The 18,887-nt window shown below is 34.4% G+C and overlaps 2 protein-coding genes across 7 annotated transcripts in view; one reads left to right on the top strand and one right to left on the bottom strand.

Moving 5' to 3' along the window:
• The first annotated feature begins 56 nt into the window (after nt 1-56).
• On the top strand, nt 57-16,858 carry LOC113562491 (phospholipid scramblase 1-like). Of its 4 annotated transcripts, none has more exons than XM_026972107.1 (7): nt 57-992; nt 8,716-8,821; nt 11,824-11,922; nt 12,168-12,385; nt 13,475-13,630; nt 13,732-13,893; nt 15,090-16,116. In XM_026972107.1, the coding sequence occupies exons 2-7, from the start codon at nt 8,752-8,754 to the stop codon at nt 15,117-15,119; spliced, it is 735 nt and encodes a 244-aa protein (XP_026827908.1). In that variant the 5' UTR covers nt 57-992; nt 8,716-8,751; the 3' UTR covers nt 15,120-16,116. The 4 variants fall into 4 exon arrangements, with proteins under 4 accessions (XP_026827908.1, XP_026827904.1, XP_026827906.1 ...); XM_026972103.1 differs by lacking the exon at nt 15,090-16,116 and adding an exon at nt 16,188-16,858 and having other exon boundaries at nt 697-992; XM_026972105.1 differs by lacking the exons at nt 57-992; nt 15,090-16,116 and adding exons at nt 3,633-3,651; nt 16,188-16,858.
• The window catches only part of LOC105286782 (arginine kinase), an 18,000-nt gene continuing 15,441 nt past the window's right edge, over nt 16,329-18,887 (bottom strand). For 2 of the 3 annotated variants that reach the window (XM_011351979.3, XM_026972097.1), the window contains exons 3-4: nt 18,261-18,635; nt 17,627-17,974 (exon numbers count right to left, since the gene is read on the bottom strand). In XM_011351979.3, coding sequence (XP_011350281.1) covers nt 17,627-17,974; nt 18,261-18,635 — 723 coding nt within the window. Of the gene's footprint in view, nt 17,975-18,260; nt 18,636-18,887 lie in introns of all 3 variants that reach the window. The other variant, XM_011351977.3, reaches the window with a different exon arrangement.

Raw genomic sequence — 18,887 nt, 5'->3', positions numbered from 1 at the left:
CTAGGCTTTTCTTCGAACGAACGCGTCACGTGCGCGTCGCGCACCCTAGACGTTACCAGATGTCCAACTGCGCGGACGACGATTATCGTTATCCTGAAAGCTGTTTCAGGTTATGCGATTTTTATTCACGATTCTGTGCAAAATGCCGGGTAACTTCATCGCTGAACGGTCTGATAAAGTATAAGCAAGAGGAAGAAGAAAATGTCCAACACTTTGCGTTTTGAGATCTTCCTGCGTCTATTTCATGATCGCAAGCAGTCGTGTCCAAATGATTGAAGTGATTAAACAATGAAAGCAAGAGTCCTTTTGTGTCGAGCAAATTAGTGAAAGACTGTAGGAATTCTTGTTTTGCGAACTAAGATAAAGTTATCAAAATATGACTCAACCTGTTCGATCATTTTGATTATCGTTAACTTGTGATTCACAAAGTGAGAAATCACGTAAATCGCATTATGCGATCAAAATAAATCAGTTTTCTCTGATATTTTATGTATTCAGATAAGATGATTAATAGAAAGTGTAATCATCCATAAATCAACAACCACAAAATATTCTGGATGAAATCATTACGTTGCAACCGGTTGCAACGCAACAATCAACGTGATCGAGTCACGCGCGATCCAGCTGACCGGAAAAGCGCGCGACTTCAAGTCGCGTTTCCAGTGGAGTAACTAAAGTCACCAGATCGTCTCGACCAATCGCGCACCGTCGTCGCGGTGGAATTACATAGATCTCTTCAATTTGCACTCCCCACACTCCCGGCCTTTCCTGTTTTCCTTTTCGGAGAGGCGCACGGATATATATTTGTTTCGTTCTAAATGCAGAAAGAGTGCGAATAAGAGAAGCACGCGGATTCGAGATCCCGAGGCGGAAGCGAGGAAGACAAGCCGCTTAGGTGCCTTCTTCCTTCATCGCTGGACACGAGTGTCAATTTTTTCTCATCTACCGAGCAACATCGTCCACGACCTTGTCGGTTTTCAAGGAGCAGTTGAGTGAGTTGCGTTTCATTGTATTCGTGTGTAGGATGTACGCTATACACGCGAGTGTACGGTGTACGTACACACACCTAGCGTATAATGCCGTCATTCACGTTCACGCGCACGCGTGATTACTCGTAATTTACCGGAGTTACGTTAGACCGGATAAACACGGCAAGATGCGCAAATAGCTGTGAAAATGGATAAAAAATTTCAAAGTCGATACTCGTCGAGGACAGATGAATGATGGACCAACAGCCACAGCGCAGTGCCGAAATAACATAAAAGCATGAAATGCAATAATTGAAAAATGATACAGCGTTATACACATATCCATATATTACGTATTAAACGTAAATGAAATTGGAACGAGAATGTGATGTTACATATTGTGATGACATATCTTTTTCTCTTTGTGTCCCGAAAGTAAACAAAAATGCATCATAATTGTAATTTATAATTGTAATGATAACTAAACTGCAATATGATTTTAGAAATATTTGCGAATAAAATAAGTTACCATAAAACTATAAATGAATACTATAAATATAAATAACTAGCAAATACTATAAATAATTACTAAATAATAATTATAAATAAGCAAGTAACTCTATAAATAACAAATATATAATACATAATCATATAATACAAATATTATATAATTATATAATTACATATATAATATAAATATATAATTATAATATATAATGAATGTATTACAATAACTAATTTACCCTTTGCGTAGGGTGTGTCATAAATGAGTCGTGACGTCAAGCCGTACGAAAGTAGCGCGCGACTTATTTCAATTATGCGGAACTATTTTCCTACGCCAGAGATCTATTTAAAGTAACGATCTGATGAAAATCACAAAATTGCCGCGACAACTTCAGATTTCTCCGAAAATCTGAAAACCCGAAAAAATTATTTTCGCGCAAAATGTATATTTTATCGAAATATTTTTGCAAGCATAGAAAAATTGCATAACGTAAAATAAAATGCAGAAAATAGATATCTTTGTATCGGTTGTCCCACTTCGATGGGTTTAGACACAGAACGTCGATGATATTTTTAGCTTAATCGCGGACCACCACGCGATCGCTTTCTTCTCGCTTGGCGTACGCAAGCATACACGAGGACGCGAGGACTCTATATCATAATCGCCACTGACTGTGACTGACTCATCTCACGCGCGTTACATTCCTGCTGACGAACGCACGTTGACCAACTATTTCCGTGATCATCGGTCGTCGCGCGATAACGCGATTTCGTGCTATCACGCGCGAGAGGAAGGCTGATTTAACCCAGAGACTTCTTGTTTTTAATTAATTCCTATTATTATTCCTTAATCTGTTTCATGTTACTCAAGTTCAAGTGAGTTCATGTATCGTTCGAGAAATTGTTAATTCGCGAAACCGTGACTGCGATTCAGTTAAATCAATATTTCGAAATCTTTTTCCTCCTCGCCCTTCTTCCTCCTTCCCCGCTCTCTCGTCCCAGTTTGCTTCCTCCGTCCGTACACTCCGTATTAAAGCGAGAGAGATTTAAAGTCGCGATCAAAATGAATAACGCAAATTGGCAGGTTGAAATCGGCGAAAAATTGCGAGAAGCACGCGTTGCCGCAAGACGAGACTCGCGTTGTTTCCCGTTGTTTCCGTTGCCCGTTAGTTTGTTTCACCGTGTCCGTTTCCGAATTTATTCCGAGGCTTCGTGGCCATCGTGATGGCCTTTAATCAGACAATGAAAAAAAGCTCGTCCCATACAATACAGAAGCTTGCAGCAACGTTTTTGCAATATTACTGCAATGCTGTATGGGACGCGAGCAGCAAACAATTATAACGCGTTTTCTCGCGTATTATTCGACGGAGAAATTAGAAAAGAAAGATAGATTCATCGTGATCCTTTTTCTTGTTCCATTAGAAGCTTTTATTAGAAGCTTTTTGTACAATGTACACACACACAGACATGTGCTACGTGTATGATAGCGATCTATATCTAGAGATATAGATTGTTCGAGAATTCGTCGAAATTTCTAATTTTAATACTTGAAATTCACTTAAAATTTTATTTAATGATTAAGTTTTTAATTTTCAAAGAGAGATTCTTCGATTAATCGTGATTCGACGGAGAATAATAAAATTCATGAGGTTTTAAATATCCAAGGTTTTAATGATAATTTCTGCAAAATAGAACAAGCGAGAATTGCTCTGTAACATCAAAGGATGACGTAACTTCAACTTCTAAATTATATCAGCTCTACTCAGATCTAAATTAATGACATCAGTGCATTATTGCGGAAAATTTGTACTGTCAATCAGTCAGTTCATTCTGCAGTAACTGCATGAAGTTTACGACAGTTGCCTACACGATCACGTTGTAAAAACGTTCGGAGAGCAGCGTATTCTCTCTTTCACTTTGTCATTTTTCTTTTCCCTGAAAAAACGGAAGTGCACGTCGTTTACTGCTTGCCGTAGCCTGCAAGTGTGTACGTGTGTGTAGTGTGTGTTTACCGGACGATTTCTACATATAGAGTGACAAAGGAGAACACGTGTGATTTACAAAGAGAGGGAAATAATGCTCATGATGCGACTGTAACTGCAGTTTTTCATTATTCGCGTGACATTCTTGACGTCATCGCCGTCTGCTTGTTTCTCGCGTTTCCAAAATATTAAATCAGGTCAGTTGGAAGTAATTGCAATTAAGATAGTGAAAAGCAGCACACAATAACGACTAGATAAGATGCTCGCTCGCAAAACTATTGTCCACTCTTCATACCGTATCAGGTACGACAATAATTTCCAAAAAACTGAATCTTTCCACCTCGCGTAAAATAAGACGATTGATGGAGATAAGACTTAATTGGGAGTTGCTTTTAAAAATCTGAAATAAAATTGTCTAAGAAGAAGAGAAGTGTGAAGAAGATGGCATATTCTACAGTTATATAAAAATATATATATTAATAAATATAAAATTATATACACATCTTTTTTTCTTCGTCATATTATCTTGTACTAAAAGATAATCTTGTTTGATAGAATTATATACGTTTATTACGCAAATTCTTTTAGTTTAGTTTTTTTTTTAGGTTTTTAGTGTGTGAGTTGACTTATTTTTGTATTAAACGCTTACGTGGTAAGAACATGACTAAATTGGCCGAATTCACCGCTCTGACGAAGTCGTTCTCCTCTCCTCCTTTACTTTTCTACAGTTCGACAGTTTTACAGTTGGGTAAATACATGCGGGAGCATACGATTGAGTCTGTTGTAACTGCAACTGTGAGAGAGAAGAATTCGGTCGCTCAGGGTGGCAAGATAATGCCGGGCCGGCCCTGGTCTTGCACGACCTTGCGGTATGCCAGACTCTCTTCTCACACATGTGAGGAACGAATGACATCACTGGCCGATGAAAGTGTACATAACTGAACAATGCATCACACTCTTCGCTTGACCATTGTATACCGGTGATTGAACTTACTTGCTTTCTTGCTTTCTTCCTTGTTTGCCTTGTTTGCTTGTTCACTTGATGCCGCTTTTTTTCTTTTTGAATAAACAATGCGAAAAATTGAATGAATTGAATTGAAGGGAAGATCGGAAAGGAAGGAAAGAAAAGAATGAAGGAAATGTTTTCTGTCGGACACATTTCACGGTTATTCTCAAACTGATTCAAAATACGATAAGTTTGGAGAACTATCCCCAACAGAAATTTCCAAGGATTTTCTGTAACATTTATTACAAGTCTCTGTTAATTACTTCAATGTTGATTATTAGCTTTTAAACGAATCACAATATACGATTGTATTTTGCTTTATTTCATATACAAATACGTGAATATTTAATAAATTGTGGATTACGTTCAGTCGGAGATTAAGAAATGTTTTTTAATATGTTTCACCGCAGCAAAGTTTTCGATCTCTGTCGACTTTTATGCATCTTCTTGTTCAGTTGTCAATGCATTTCGCAGATTGGACGTGAATTCAGTGAATTCCAATTTCTGGCGCGCAGTAAGCAGATCTGCATTCGTATTTCTGCTTCGTGAGTGTGCCGATTCTAATCAGAGATACGCGCCAGAACATTATCGAGGCGTTCATTCATGATAACAAGTAGCTGAAATAATAGCTTACGGGGTCATATTCGATCGATGAATAAACACCTTGGAAAAGCTGAAGGCGACTTTTAAGAGATACCGATAGCACAGTAACCGGATGGCACGTTTTGAAGAAGAGCATGAGTCACGAATCTCCACGCTCGAATCGAGTGATTTTTCGATGTTCGAGGCCTCTAATCTAGGTTTGCATTGCGTACGGGAGAGACATGTGGTTTCGTCAAGGCGGAGATAAAAGTATTCGTTTAAATGGTGCTTTATAACGAATGGATTGAAAAACTTTATTATTGATTGTCAGTTTCAATTAGCATCAGATTTAGCGCAGAGAAATCATGCAATACAAGTTTACTTTGTACAATTTTATATGTATTATATATTAGATATATCATATAAAGTTGTCATATAAAACTTTCTTATTGGAATTTCGTATTGGAAGAATTTAGAATTTAGAATATAGAATATATATGTATATCATGCGTATTGTGTGTTTACATATAAGAAGTTATTACAACAAATAATGCTAAAAAGAATCATGCAAAAATGTTGAAAACAAATCACGCCGTTTAGATATTTAGATATTTCTGAATCGATCGGCAAAAATTATTGAAGAATTTGAATATATACTTTTTTCTATCTTTTTATTTATATAAGATTAAATGTATTACCAACTGAATAAGTTATAAAGAGTGAACAAGTATCCCATAATATTGTTTATTTTTATATATTCGAGGAAGCTAAATAAATGAGATAGTGTTGCTTAAAAATTGTCATTTAAAAAATAATAAGGAAATGGCATTTCATTAAGAGGACCGAAAGTTCAGAATATAAAGTTTATTATTCAATATTTAAAAATTAGAATATCTATAGTTTGAAGTCTATTATTTATCTAATCCACAATTTAAGAAGTTCTAAGTCTTGAAAAATCCGGAAACTATCTCTTGGAAAATTTGATATTTTGATGGTATTTTGTCTAGAATTATCTCTCAAACGATTACTTCCTCAAACGCAGATAATATTCCGGTAGTCAATGTCAGATATGAACAACGGACAGGATTCCGATAAACAGTCTTATAGTCTCGTTGCAACGTGTCATTTGCAGAAATTGCAACGATAAAAAAATATTAGCCGTACGAAACAAACGTATGAGGAAACCGTCAATTGGGCTTCATAAAACCTTCATTCGAGGCTATTAAAAAGTAGTACAATCCGATGTAATGTACCCACGTGGGGTACGTCCAATTGACGTAGGCGATAGGTGATTTCGTCTTGCTCCGGATTTACGAGATGCACTGGAATTCCGTTACAACCATTGAGCAAAGTCGAGTGAAATAATGTCTCAGATAACAAACAAAGGATATTTGAAGGCACTCGTCAAGTTTCGTACCTGGATTATATCTCGAAATATTTTCTTTCACTTTTTCACAGATTCTAATATACTGTGTTGTAATATATATTCGTCTCGTTTTTTACTGTTTTTAATCATGAACGGTTACAACCGACATTATTAAAAACATTTAAAAAACGGGATGAATACAGGGTGAGGCACCTAAAACAGGCCACCTGAATATCTCGGCTGTTATTGGTGATAGAACAAAATGTGTCAGACCAAACTTGCATGGTTTCGAGGGACACATAATTTGTTCTAAATAGTTTTTTATTAGGTGGACGCGTAGAGGTCATATGAAGGTTAACTTCGTTTTTTTAAATGGTATGATATATTTTTTTACGTACCATCTAGTAGAGCGTTTGAAGATGCGCACATTGATCTACGGGTCAAAATCATTCAAGGTCACTGAAGGCTAAAATTTTTAAGTGCTCGAACTTTTTCATTTCTGAGTTTACGGTATTTTCAATAGCAGGGAACTCTAGGCAATATAAAAAATAATGATATCATCAACTCAGAACTTCTCGGAAAAGAAAAAATTTCTAACGGCTAGAACTTTTTCATTTCTGAGTTTACGGTATTTTCAATAGCAGAGAACTCTAGGCAATATAAAAAATAATGATAACAACAACTCAGAACTTCGCGGAAAAAGAAAAAATTTCTAAGGGCTAGAACTTTCATTTCTGAGTTTACGGTATTTTTAATAGCAGAGAACTCTAGGCAATATAAAGTAAATTATTTTCCCTTGCAGTTGGCCTTCAGTGACCTTGAATGATTTTGACCCGTAGATCAATGTGCGCATCTTCAAACGCTCTACTAGATGGTACGTAAAAAAACATATCATACCATTTAAAAAAACGAAGTTGACCTTCATATGACGTCTACGCGACCACCTAATAAAAAACTATTTAGAACAAATTATGTGTCCCTCGAAACCATGCAAGTTTGGTCTGACACATTTTTTTCTATCACCAATAACAGCCGAGATATTCAGGTGGCCTGTTTTAGATGCCTCACCCTGTATATGTTACAACAATAGTTTTACGATATAAACATTTTCGTAAGTTTATATAAACAATTTATTTGTATTGTATTGTTTGCACAACAGTGTGAGCAATTAATGGGTAAATTACGGATTTTATTAATAGATTCGTTATTAAATTACGAATAAAATAAAGAATAATTTAATTAATAGATTGCCCACGTGATTGACGTGTATACCTGCATGTGCGTCGAGGTAATCAAAGCTTAAAATCCAATGCAACGATTATGTACTGATAATGATTCGTTTTTAAACTTTGATTGCCACATAAATTCCACAACGAGCGATAATGTCTTACTCAGAGTGAGTTTATCTAATACAACTTCATGATTTCAGTAGAGACTCGTGAGCAATCGTGATCCACGAGATGCATGTTTGGCTTTTTCATGAATGATCGAGGAAGATTCCAGCAGTCGTAGTGGTCGTTCTTGATGACTGCGTTACCATTGATTTAGGCGGACAAATCGCGAAACAAAGGATACTTATTAGCGAAGAGAAAAAGTATTATCGGCGAAGCATGGTCTTCTTGTGTTTTTGACATGACACTCATGTGTGTATGTAAATGCACACATAAATGCAATATAAATGATCTTTACAAGGCGATACGCGCGGACGATGACCTAACAATTTCAACGACATAAACAATAGCATATGTAAGCGATATCGCGGCAAATACATACATTGTACATGCAAGAGAGTAGCTTCCGTCATCGGCCGACTTGTCGAGGAACTAATGCTCTTGATTTCTCTCTCTCTCTCTCTCTCTCTGTCGGTAGAAAAGTCATGCACACGGCACCTCTATTCCTTGGAATAGTCTTCAGTCATATTTATAATTATTGTATTTTTACTTGTTCCGTTATTTTTGTAATTTTTGTTTGGAAGCCATATCATTTTTGTTTGACTGATGTTAAGGCAATGTGTTATGCAAATTTGTTTTTTTCGACATTGCAAGGCGATATGGGCTAGTACCCAAACTCATTTTAGTACCTTTTTTAATAAAAAAAAAGATATTTATAATATATTGATTTTATTGGTTTCTTTCGTAATTGCGTGAATGACGTAATAACGCCAATCCGTAACATTGTTCAAGGACGTGTGTTGCACTGTACTTTTTTCCCGTCTATCTATTTCTGAAATAATTCTTTTTTCTTCAATGCAACGTATACAGAACCCTGACCATTTGACCTGAAAGTTCGTGTTTGTTTTGTTCGCAGACGGGATCAGGGTAAGCCGGAAGAAGAAGAAGAAGAATGTACAGCCAAAAATATCCTGCGCCGAATCCTCCGCCGTTGCACGCAACGGCACCACAACCAGAACAAGGTAACAATTGAAAATTCGTCAATCGCACGGGATTTCTCTTCTAAGTGTTTTCGAGGTTTAAGCGAAAGCTAAGCATACGAAGCATAAGAATTTGATATTTGCACTAATATACAAATTAATATACAAACATGTGGTTCAACTAATTAAATTCCAGCGGACTTGATTCTTTATCGCAATTCCCTAACAAGAATGTAAATAGAAAGTAAACATTTGCTTAATTTGCTGATAGAATCAGTTTAATATAACGGAAACAACGATGGCAGGTAATTCAGACTGATTATCGCCGTTTCGTTGTCGTTTTCTTATCATGAACCCGATTCGAATCTAGATAAAGATGAAGAAAATTCAGTTGGCTGACGATTCTCTAGGGTAGTTGCATTTGCAATCCTCGAGTTCGCTTTAACAGGATTAGCATTTCTCGATGCTTTTGTTTTCGAGTAATTCTGTAGCCAAGAATATAACTAGTTAAGTAACTAACATAAGTATCTAGATAAAAAAGATATAAACATTATGTATATAGTTACTTATCACGATTGATATAAAGCTAAATTTTATATAAATGTTATCGTACAATTTCTATTTCTAAGATTTCAACCTGATCATTTTATCAACGTGATAACACAATTAAAGAAGATAATTTATATAAAATATACCTTTTTGTCACGAATTTACGATTACACATAAAAATGTTTCTTTGATGCTTTTTCGGACATGTTAAGTTGTGTTTTTTTCTTTGTAAAATATAATATATGTATAATGTCAACTTCACTGTCAAGTTTTAAATCGTTACCATATGTATCAATATAATTGCTACACATACATGTATCACAAATGTTGCGTTTTGGAATTACAATTTTTTAATAATTATATGTATGTAATATCGCAATTTTAATGAAGCATAATTATCATGATCAATTAACGATTATATAACACGACTGACTTCAAAAGTGCTATTGGCACGAAACTGTCTACTTTGTGTTGCTCCATTGCTTTAATTATGATATTCACGATTGGAGTACGTTCGTGATTCTCCATCAGCAATCATGAGCCAAACATTGCTCTTGTCATCTATAATTGCAGTTTGCCACGGGAAACTCAAGCTCGCTATTTTATCATATCATGCAATCTATACAGAAGAGCAACACGTGGACGGATAGTCGCGAGCACCGTTTGCCGAGAGCACGACGAATCAGTATAAAGTAGATAATAATCGTCTTCGTTGATGATGGTGCCGTCATCCAGAGAGTCACATTCGCTGTTATCATTCGCGCAAGTAACGATGGCGCCGAACTTTTCAACCTTCGGATATATACATTTCCTCACGTCTGTGTTGTTGTTCGTCGAGATACAAGATAATCCCACGTGTTTGAATTGTGGAAATATTCTGATAAGCGACAAGTCGCACGAGTGATTATTTGATTCTTAACCAGTACACAGCAAGTATCTTACCTGTTTGGTTGTGACACCTGAAAGAGGAGAAAAGTGGAAGAGTAGTAGAATAAAATGATATTTTGAGAGTTTAAGTAAGAAATTAAATGAGTTTGAAAAAAAAACGAAAGAAAATTGAAATACTATGAGAGAAATGGTCGAATATTTATAAACAGAATTTGCACAATTTGCTAACAATTTTTCTGTTCATGTAAACTTTTAATTAATTTGAAAATATTAAATCCTTGGGTTCTTCTGATTAAAAGAAAGAGAGAGAGAAGGAAAGAGAAATTCTTAGTACTGAAGATGGTCACTTCCATATGTCTGCGATTTCAGTGACGTATTGTTTTCTGTATTTATCTTCTGGATGATAAACGAAAAAGGAAAATATCCAAGCTAAAGGAAACGAGGGTGGCCACGGAAAAGTACACAAGTTTTATCTTCATCAAGCCTCAACGAGGGTGGAGAAAGCGCATTAAAGTAATCATGTGATAACTAATTGTTCGTGAGTGCTGGTGTCTCAGACGCGTCTCGAAGATCGCTGTGATATTTTCATAAAATTAACAATCAGTATCGAATAACTGGTAACAAGAACTTTTAAACAAAAGATTAGAAGGTTGCATGAATATAAGTGAATAAATATCGAGGAGTGTTAAAATTTTTAAAATTTTTAACTATAATATTTGTGATTTATTAATAACATCAAATAGAAAAGAGTGTTCATTAGTGCTTAAATCGAATTTGAGAATTCGAAGGAGAGCCAAGTATTTCTGTTTAGTTAATAATCATGATAAAAGAATGAATAAAACTGGTGATGACAACAATTATTGAATTATTGAAGAATTAGACTTAGCAACAGAGTGTGAAGTTTTTATAGTTTAATAAATAATTTAATAAATACTTCAGTTTTAATTTCATTAATAAAAAAGCGTCCAACGCTGTATAAAAATACAATCTGTGAGTGATATTAAGACATGTTGAATTCTGCGATGGAATCCGAATACTTCGAGACCTCATGGAAAATCAAGGTTGTACAAATCCGTAGATGGTTGAAAACTCTCTTTCAAAGTGCGATAGATCGATGTTACAAACCCAAGAAGAAGGGCTATACCAGATTTCTCACTGACGAAGAGCGGAGGTGTGGCACGATTATTTCTTAAATGTGTATTTTGCGCTGTGTTATGCATCTATTACAGGGAACATATGTATATGTTTACTTGTGTTCTTACTAAATAATGATAACGATTAATTTTATTCGAATATATATTATTAAAATATTATGAGTATATTACTGATATTACGGTATTTCTGATATCATTCAACTGGCATTGCCAACAAATATAATCATGAGCTAATATGTATGATATAAATAATGTCTATATAAATCTATATTGATTTTACTCACAATTCGATCTTCGTCTTTTTTTGGGGTCAGATTATTTAAGAATAATTATATTTTCGTATTTCTTAAGAAATTTACATTAACTATCGTTATTTGCGGATTCGTAAATATTATAGCATGGTAATTCAACGTCACTGTTTATCGTTTTCTTTTTTCCTTTGTGTACTTTCAGTTGGCTGGTCTCCACCGAGTACGACATATCCCGCCGGCTTGCAATACCTTATGAACCTTGATTACCTTTTCGTGAACCAGAAAATTGAGTTGCTTCAAGGTGAGCACTCGGCTTTGCTGAGAGATAAAAATAAAGCGCTCCTCTTTTGTGTATATTCTCCAGATCTGCACAACTTGACGAAGCGATTTACGACTGAATTCCTCGAATAGATGGCCTGTGCAAAAGAGAAACAGAGAGAGAGAGAGAGACACGCGCGCGCGCGCGCGCGCGTGTGTGTGTGTGTGAGATAAACTTACTTTAATAGTTATATTATTATACATGTACAACATTGTGTATTGCTTTAGCTTTTACTGGATGGGAGACTAAGAACAGGTACACCATTACAAATCTTAATGGCGAGACGGTATTCTACGTGGCCGAAGAATCGGACGTTTGTGCACGATTGTGCTTGAGCAAGTACCGTCCCTGTGAATTTGATATCTTCGACCAAAACCGGCAGCAAATTCTTCGCATAGTACGACCCTTCAGGTGCGACAGTTGTTGTTGTCCGTGCTATTTACAGGTAATTTTGCTCTTATTGTTAGATTTTTTATTACGTATATTGTATCTGTTTCCTGCACAGACTGTTTCAAAAACGCTTAAGAAAAGAACTTTCACTTAGTTCCACTTTTTGCATTATTCAAGGTTTCTAAAATCAATATTGCTCCTTTAAAAAGTAAATAGATTGCTATTACATATAATCATTTACAACTATTTAAAATTGTATATCTTTAATTTTATATTGGATAATAAAAGTTCGTAGCGCTTTTTTAATGAAATTCTAAGACAATTATTATATATATGTGTACAAATATTTATTTAACGATATACGCGTCGTTTTGTTCTCCTACCATTTGCCATCTTGACGATAGGTTTATCAGCAGGTTCTGTCTTTCAGAATATGTCATATTTTTCATAAAAATAATCATTATTTTCATTACTTAATTTTTATAATGAACCATTTCTCATAAAAATAAATGTACTACTAAACTTTTATGCTTTACTTTTATTATAATCCAATATTATATAAATCTTAAAAATTTTTTACTTCTTGACAAGAAAAAAAAATAAAAAAAATAAATACATTAAAAATTAAAAATCTGTTTTTATTTAAAATGTAATGTCTAATTTAATATGATTATTATAATAAGAGCGTGATAAAAACTAGTTGAGAACCGTTAATCTGTATTTATTACAGTCACTAACTTCTGCACATGTGTGTGCCATCTGCCAGCTTTACGTTTGACAAAAAGTTTGCCACACTGTATTTAAATATTTGCTTGATTCGTTAGAAATCGCAAGTAATTCTATTCATCTTTGGCTAACTTTCATTAAAGAAAGAATTTATTTTATATAATTATTTTTACAATATCACTTTTCTTAATTCAGATACAATATGTAAGTGCGCGCATGCACGCACACACGCGCGCGCGTCAAATAAACTATTAAAAATTAAATTGCTAATAAATTTAATTTTATTTGAAATTAGAAGATTAATAAATATCGTAGTATATTAAAACTATTTATTGACAAAAAAATATTTGACTCTTTTATGTATAACGTAGCTTCTAGTAGATGATTTAATAAATATGATTGACATTATTTTTTATAGACTATAGAAGTATATTCTGGAAGTACTCTGTTGGGCAGTGTTACTCAAGAATGGAGTCTTTGGCGACCAACATTCTATATTCGCGATGCTTCTGGCGAACCGGTATTAACAATAAAAGGACCAATCCTTCGGTTTTGCATAGACGTTAGCTTCAAGGTACATTTCAAAGCTTTATTTGCAAACCTCTACGAACATCTGCAGATAGCTATGCATAAAATAATATCTTTAGGATTATTCATAAATGACCAAATTTGCAGGTCAAATCTATGGATGAGAAGCATCGCGTCGGTGTAATCCAGAAACAATGGAGCGGGTTTGGTCGAGAACTCTTCACCGTCTCTGATATGTTTGGTATTAGTTTCCCGCGCGATCTTGATGTGAAAATAAAGGCCGTACTGCTGGGAGCAGCTCTTTTGATAGTGAGTACCGCTTGAAGTATCAAAAGTATACAAAAGAGAAATGTTATGTCTAAATTTCTTAAATATTAAGTGAATGTAAGTACACTCATTTAATTAATAATTACTTTTCTAATATTAATTTATAAGTATAAATTATGATATCAATGTAAAATATATTAATTCTCATAATTATCACATTAATAACAATTTTACCAATCTAATGGCCTCTAAAGGAAGAAGATTATTATATCGGAAGCTAAGAAGTCACTCAGCTTTAGTTTTCAAAATATAATTAATAGAAATTTGATAAATTTATCGGCAAATGGTCAGCTCAGAAGTTACCTAACAACTCTTAACATATGTTGGTAAATCCATCAAGTAAAAAACCTCGAGTAACATCCAACAATGTAGTCGTTGTGCATTGTTTATAACAAAATTATTAAAAGAAAAGTTTAATCAAAAAATGTAGCATTTTTATAATAAAATAATAATATAAGAAGATTATATGTATAATATATATGGGAGTGATAGAGAAAAATCCTGTGCGAAAAAACTTTATTTAACTCAATTCTAATTTGTCGAGTTTTGTCTTTGTAAATTTTAATTGTGATTGACTTAAATCTAATACAGAATACTTCATTTTGCGTGATAATTACGTAAAATTTACGTTTCCTTTTATTGAATTTATTTTATTCAGATCTAATGAAAGTTTTTTCGATTAAAGTTTTTTGGTGACATTCTATTTATTACTGTTGTCAAAAAGAGTTTTGTCAATATTTTCTCAAGTTTTCTTTTTAATAACTTTAATGATGATTTAATAATCAACTTTAATGAACGATGTCAGATGATTAAAATCTTTTAAACGTAACTTGTGGTTATGACTTCGATAATATATTATTAATAACTTCTTTATAAATAATATAATAAACGAAACTAGGAACTTTTTTAAAGATTGCTCAATGTCATGATCTAACCAGATATTAAAATCATTGAATTCTGATTTTATTGATATATTTATTTATTTTGTTATTTTCGTGTCTACAGCTATCTTACAATGTCTACAGCTTTAAAAGTAAACGATGTGCAAATTTTGATATTGGGTTATGAATCTTTAATGATCTGTTTCTTTCAAAGTTTGCTGAATGGCCATTCAAATCATTGAAATCCTTGATATGAATAATTATTTTAACTTTTAATGTTTTTTTTAAATATTTCAGGACTTTATGTATTTCGAGGAAAACAAGTGAGGTTTACAACTCCATTTTTAATTGAAAAAAGAAGTTAAAAGTAAAGTACTTACACTGGATTATATTTTCGCCAAAAATACTTTGCGTGCGCGTGTGTGTGATGTGTTAAAGTATTTAGAAGACATATTTAGCTATAGTTATTAGAGATGTTCTATAATATGAATGAAAGCAAATATTGAATGTGCACATACTCAGGATAAAATTTATAATTACATTTATAATTAAATTAGCTATGACTGCTATAGCTGCGTTCCGATATTCACTGCCAGTACTGAAAATCTATAGTATACGTGACATACACTATAGCTTTTCAGTACTGACAGTGAATATCGGAACGCAGCCTATATTAGCTATGGCTACTCATATTTTCTAACTACTTTAGAAATAATCTTTACTATTTTATATATATATATATATATATTCTTGGCCAGAGCTTAGTATAACTAATGTTGGAGATATATATATATATACAATACTTAGATAATCGGATGTCTTCGAAGCCAGAATTCGATCTTGTTAAGCTCTCTATTTTCCACAAATGTTGTAATTGCTGCGTACATTTACATCGTTATGTCAATTTGCAACGTATTCCTTTTTCTATTTAAGTTACAAATTTTAAATATTAAAATTACAACGGTAATGGTAAATAGTGTATACATTATTATCCAGTTTTCAAGTTATCACTTCTATAAGTGAAAAATATTCTTACTTGATGTATTTTTATACATCTTTATAAAACTTATATAACTTTATTAATAGAAATTATTATATTTAAATTAGTATTTTATATATAATGTATAAAAGTTATAAAGCTACAAAGAATAAAACAAGCATGTTCGCAAATCGTTAATAAATATAATATATATTTATATACTTATTCGTAATTTTAATTTTGTAAGGTTTTTCTATACATGTATATTGAACTGTTTAAGATGACATGCAAATATGAGTGTAATATGTAACTTGGGATTTTTTAAATAAAAAGTTTAATGCAAAATGATCGAACATGCAACAATTCCGGAGACGGCAGAAAATGGAAATATCCGAATAAAATCTTTTGCATTGCAGTTGGAAAGAAGCTTACACGAATCAGCACAGCTTTGTCCGAAAAATCTGAAATGCTTATGGTATAACCAAAATTTATATCCATACATTGAAGAACGAAGTACGACATGTATTTGGCAGAATAAGAACACAACGGTATACGTAATGTGTATGTCTTTTTATTTTCGTGTTTCATTACTTGTATTTCGTACATTTGGTTGTCGAGTCGGCTGATAGTACACTGTCTATATGCCGCAGCGTTTGGCTCGCGTGTTTCGTAGTGCGTGTAATATTTTCGTCGCGCAGATGTTCTTCCTGTTGACTCACTCACGTAGTAAAAAAGAGAATGAAAAAACGTGAATACGTTGCTCCACTCCATTCGCAGCACCAGACTAGAAAACCGCCAAGTACCGGCAAACGGCACTCTCGACTCTTTCAGGTTCCGTTACGGATCGTAATACGGACAATTAAATATCGTCGTTGAATGAATATTCCTTAAACAGCGACTTCTTCCCTCATTTTTTTTTCTTATCTCGTTTTAATCACGACAATCACGACGAATCGCAAGGGACTAGCACTAGAGCATTACTAAGTGTGTGTGAGAACGCGCGTGACTATGTATCATCGGTAACGAATATATATGTATATATAAAAGCAATTGCGACAAAAGAAGAAAGTTAAACAAAATTTGCAAATACACTACATCCAAGAAAGGTTCTCTCAATTTTTCAAAATTACGCACTAAAACAGAAACGAAAGGAACATGTGAATAAAACTAAAAATACTGTCAAATACAACGCGCAGAGTACGATGCAAACTATTTTATAATTTTTTTTCTTTTTATTGAATCTTCTGGATTTTAGTTCAACGTACTTTTCTTTAGTAAAACAAACAATGGGTCTTTGCGAATTGATAAGAAAGAGAGATATAGAAAGAAAGAGTAATTATTAAATTAAATTAAGTATAGAAATTAATAATAGAAAGTACATGTTAGTAAATGTTTAAGAAACAGCAGAATGTTTCTTCTTCTCCTCTCTTTCTTTCTTGGCTGGCGGGTTAATTTTGTAATTTTAATCATTTTTAATAATACAATAAATATTACGTAAAGTTGATTTTTCTTTATTAATCTACAGACTGCGGATAATAAAAAAAAATAACGCATGGTAACACGAGAGCAGTTTGCATCGTACTAGACAGTGCTAATTGTACAATATCGATATAGATATTAACATAAAGACGCGAGAAACGCGGAAATGTGGCTGGAAATGTTAATGCCGCCGGCTACGAATCTCGGACGATTCTCAGAATCATTCACTCGACAAGTTCTTTCCTCGGAATAAAATTTGCGCGCCGTTGACATAATTTCCAGCGTGACGTCACGTAATACAGTATAGCGTCCGACGAGGCTATGACGGAGGGAAAACGAATACAGTGTCGGGGAAGTGCCAGGGAAGGGGCCGGATTTAGAGGCTAGCCTCGAGCTTGATGAGTTCGGCGATGCCGTCATTCATCTCCTTCACAGCCTGGTATTCGGTGAGGCCGAGGCGGCGCTTGTTGGAGATATCGTAAATGCCACCCTCGGCTTCGGTGTGCTCTCCGCGCGTGCCGCGCACCTGCAGATTGTACTTCGCCGCGACCTCCTCGAGTTTGGCCTTGTTCGCCGCGAGCTTCGGCACCTTGATGTGCACCGAGGCACGCACCGTCGTGCCCAGATTCGTCGGGCAGAACGTCAGGAAACCGAAGCGATCGTTGTGCGAGAACGGCAACCGCTTCTCGATCTCGTTCACCGCCGTCACCAGACGTCGGTAGACCTGAAGGAAGAATAAATATTAGATAAAGTCGATATTTTGAATGTATACGCAACTTCATTATTTTGGATATTCACATAAGCACGCAATTAAATCGAAAATTCAACGACAAATTTAGATTCTTAGCAAAACTAATATAATTATTTTATGATAATATTTTTTCAATATTCATAGTCTCTATATTCTATAGGCGCGTTTCTAAAAATTGTTTAATGTAACGTACAAAAAGAATTACGCCAATATATTGTGTTAAAAACGAGGAATTAATAGTAGAGAAGATTGTCTTTACCTGTCCAAGATCACCACCCATCTGCATGGAGATGATACGGAGATGGTCCTCTTCGTTGCACCAGACCAGGAAGGTCTTATCATCGTTGTGGAATATACCACGTCCAGTGGGCCAGAAACGACAGGCATTCGCTGCCTGGAGGAAACGGTCACCCTCCTTGAAGAGGAAGTGATCGTCGATTAGTTTTTGCTGCACATCCTTGCTCATGCCGGTAAGCGGGTAAAAAGTGCCCTTAAGTTCACTGGTGAGGCCCGACAACGTGCTAGAAACTTTTTCTTCCATCTCTTTGTACTGAGCCTCGGTCAAGCACGGGTTGAAGGGATATCCGTCCAGGGAGCGACCACATCGCACGCGAGTCGACACGATGTATTCACCCTACAAGAAAAAGAATTATTAAATAGCTATTTTATTTGCTATAAGTAAATATTTTATTTTCTCTAATATGGGATGTTAATAAAATTGTATCAATATCTTTCTCTCTCTTTTGATTCTTAATTATATTTTAATAAATAAACTATTTTGAGATATATGGCGGCGATAATGGTACGTGTAATATAATTCAACAATAAAATATAGAAGAGAGAATATAATATTCAAATGTTATTTATATTCAGCCAATGTGACTAC

This window comes from Ooceraea biroi, chromosome 1 (genome assembly GCF_003672135.1).
Source record: "Ooceraea biroi isolate clonal line C1 chromosome 1, Obir_v5.4, whole genome shotgun sequence".
Lineage (NCBI taxonomy): Eukaryota > Metazoa > Arthropoda > Insecta > Hymenoptera > Formicidae > Ooceraea > Ooceraea biroi.
This window is presented reverse-complemented; position numbering and strand designations above follow the sequence as displayed.

Excerpts from the sequence above, each read along its gene's own strand:
- LOC113562491 (XM_026972103.1), top strand. The coding sequence starts at position 8,752 with ATGTACAGCCAAAAATATCCTGCGCCGAATCCTCCGCCGTTGCACGCA. Across the intron at positions 8,822-11,823 it reads GGCACCACAACCAGAACAAG|TTGGCTGGTCTCCACCGAGT; the intron begins GTAACAATTGAA and ends GTGTACTTTCAG. Across the intron at positions 12,386-13,474 it reads GTTGTCCGTGCTATTTACAG|ACTATAGAAGTATATTCTGG; the intron begins GTAATTTTGCTC and ends TATTTTTTATAG.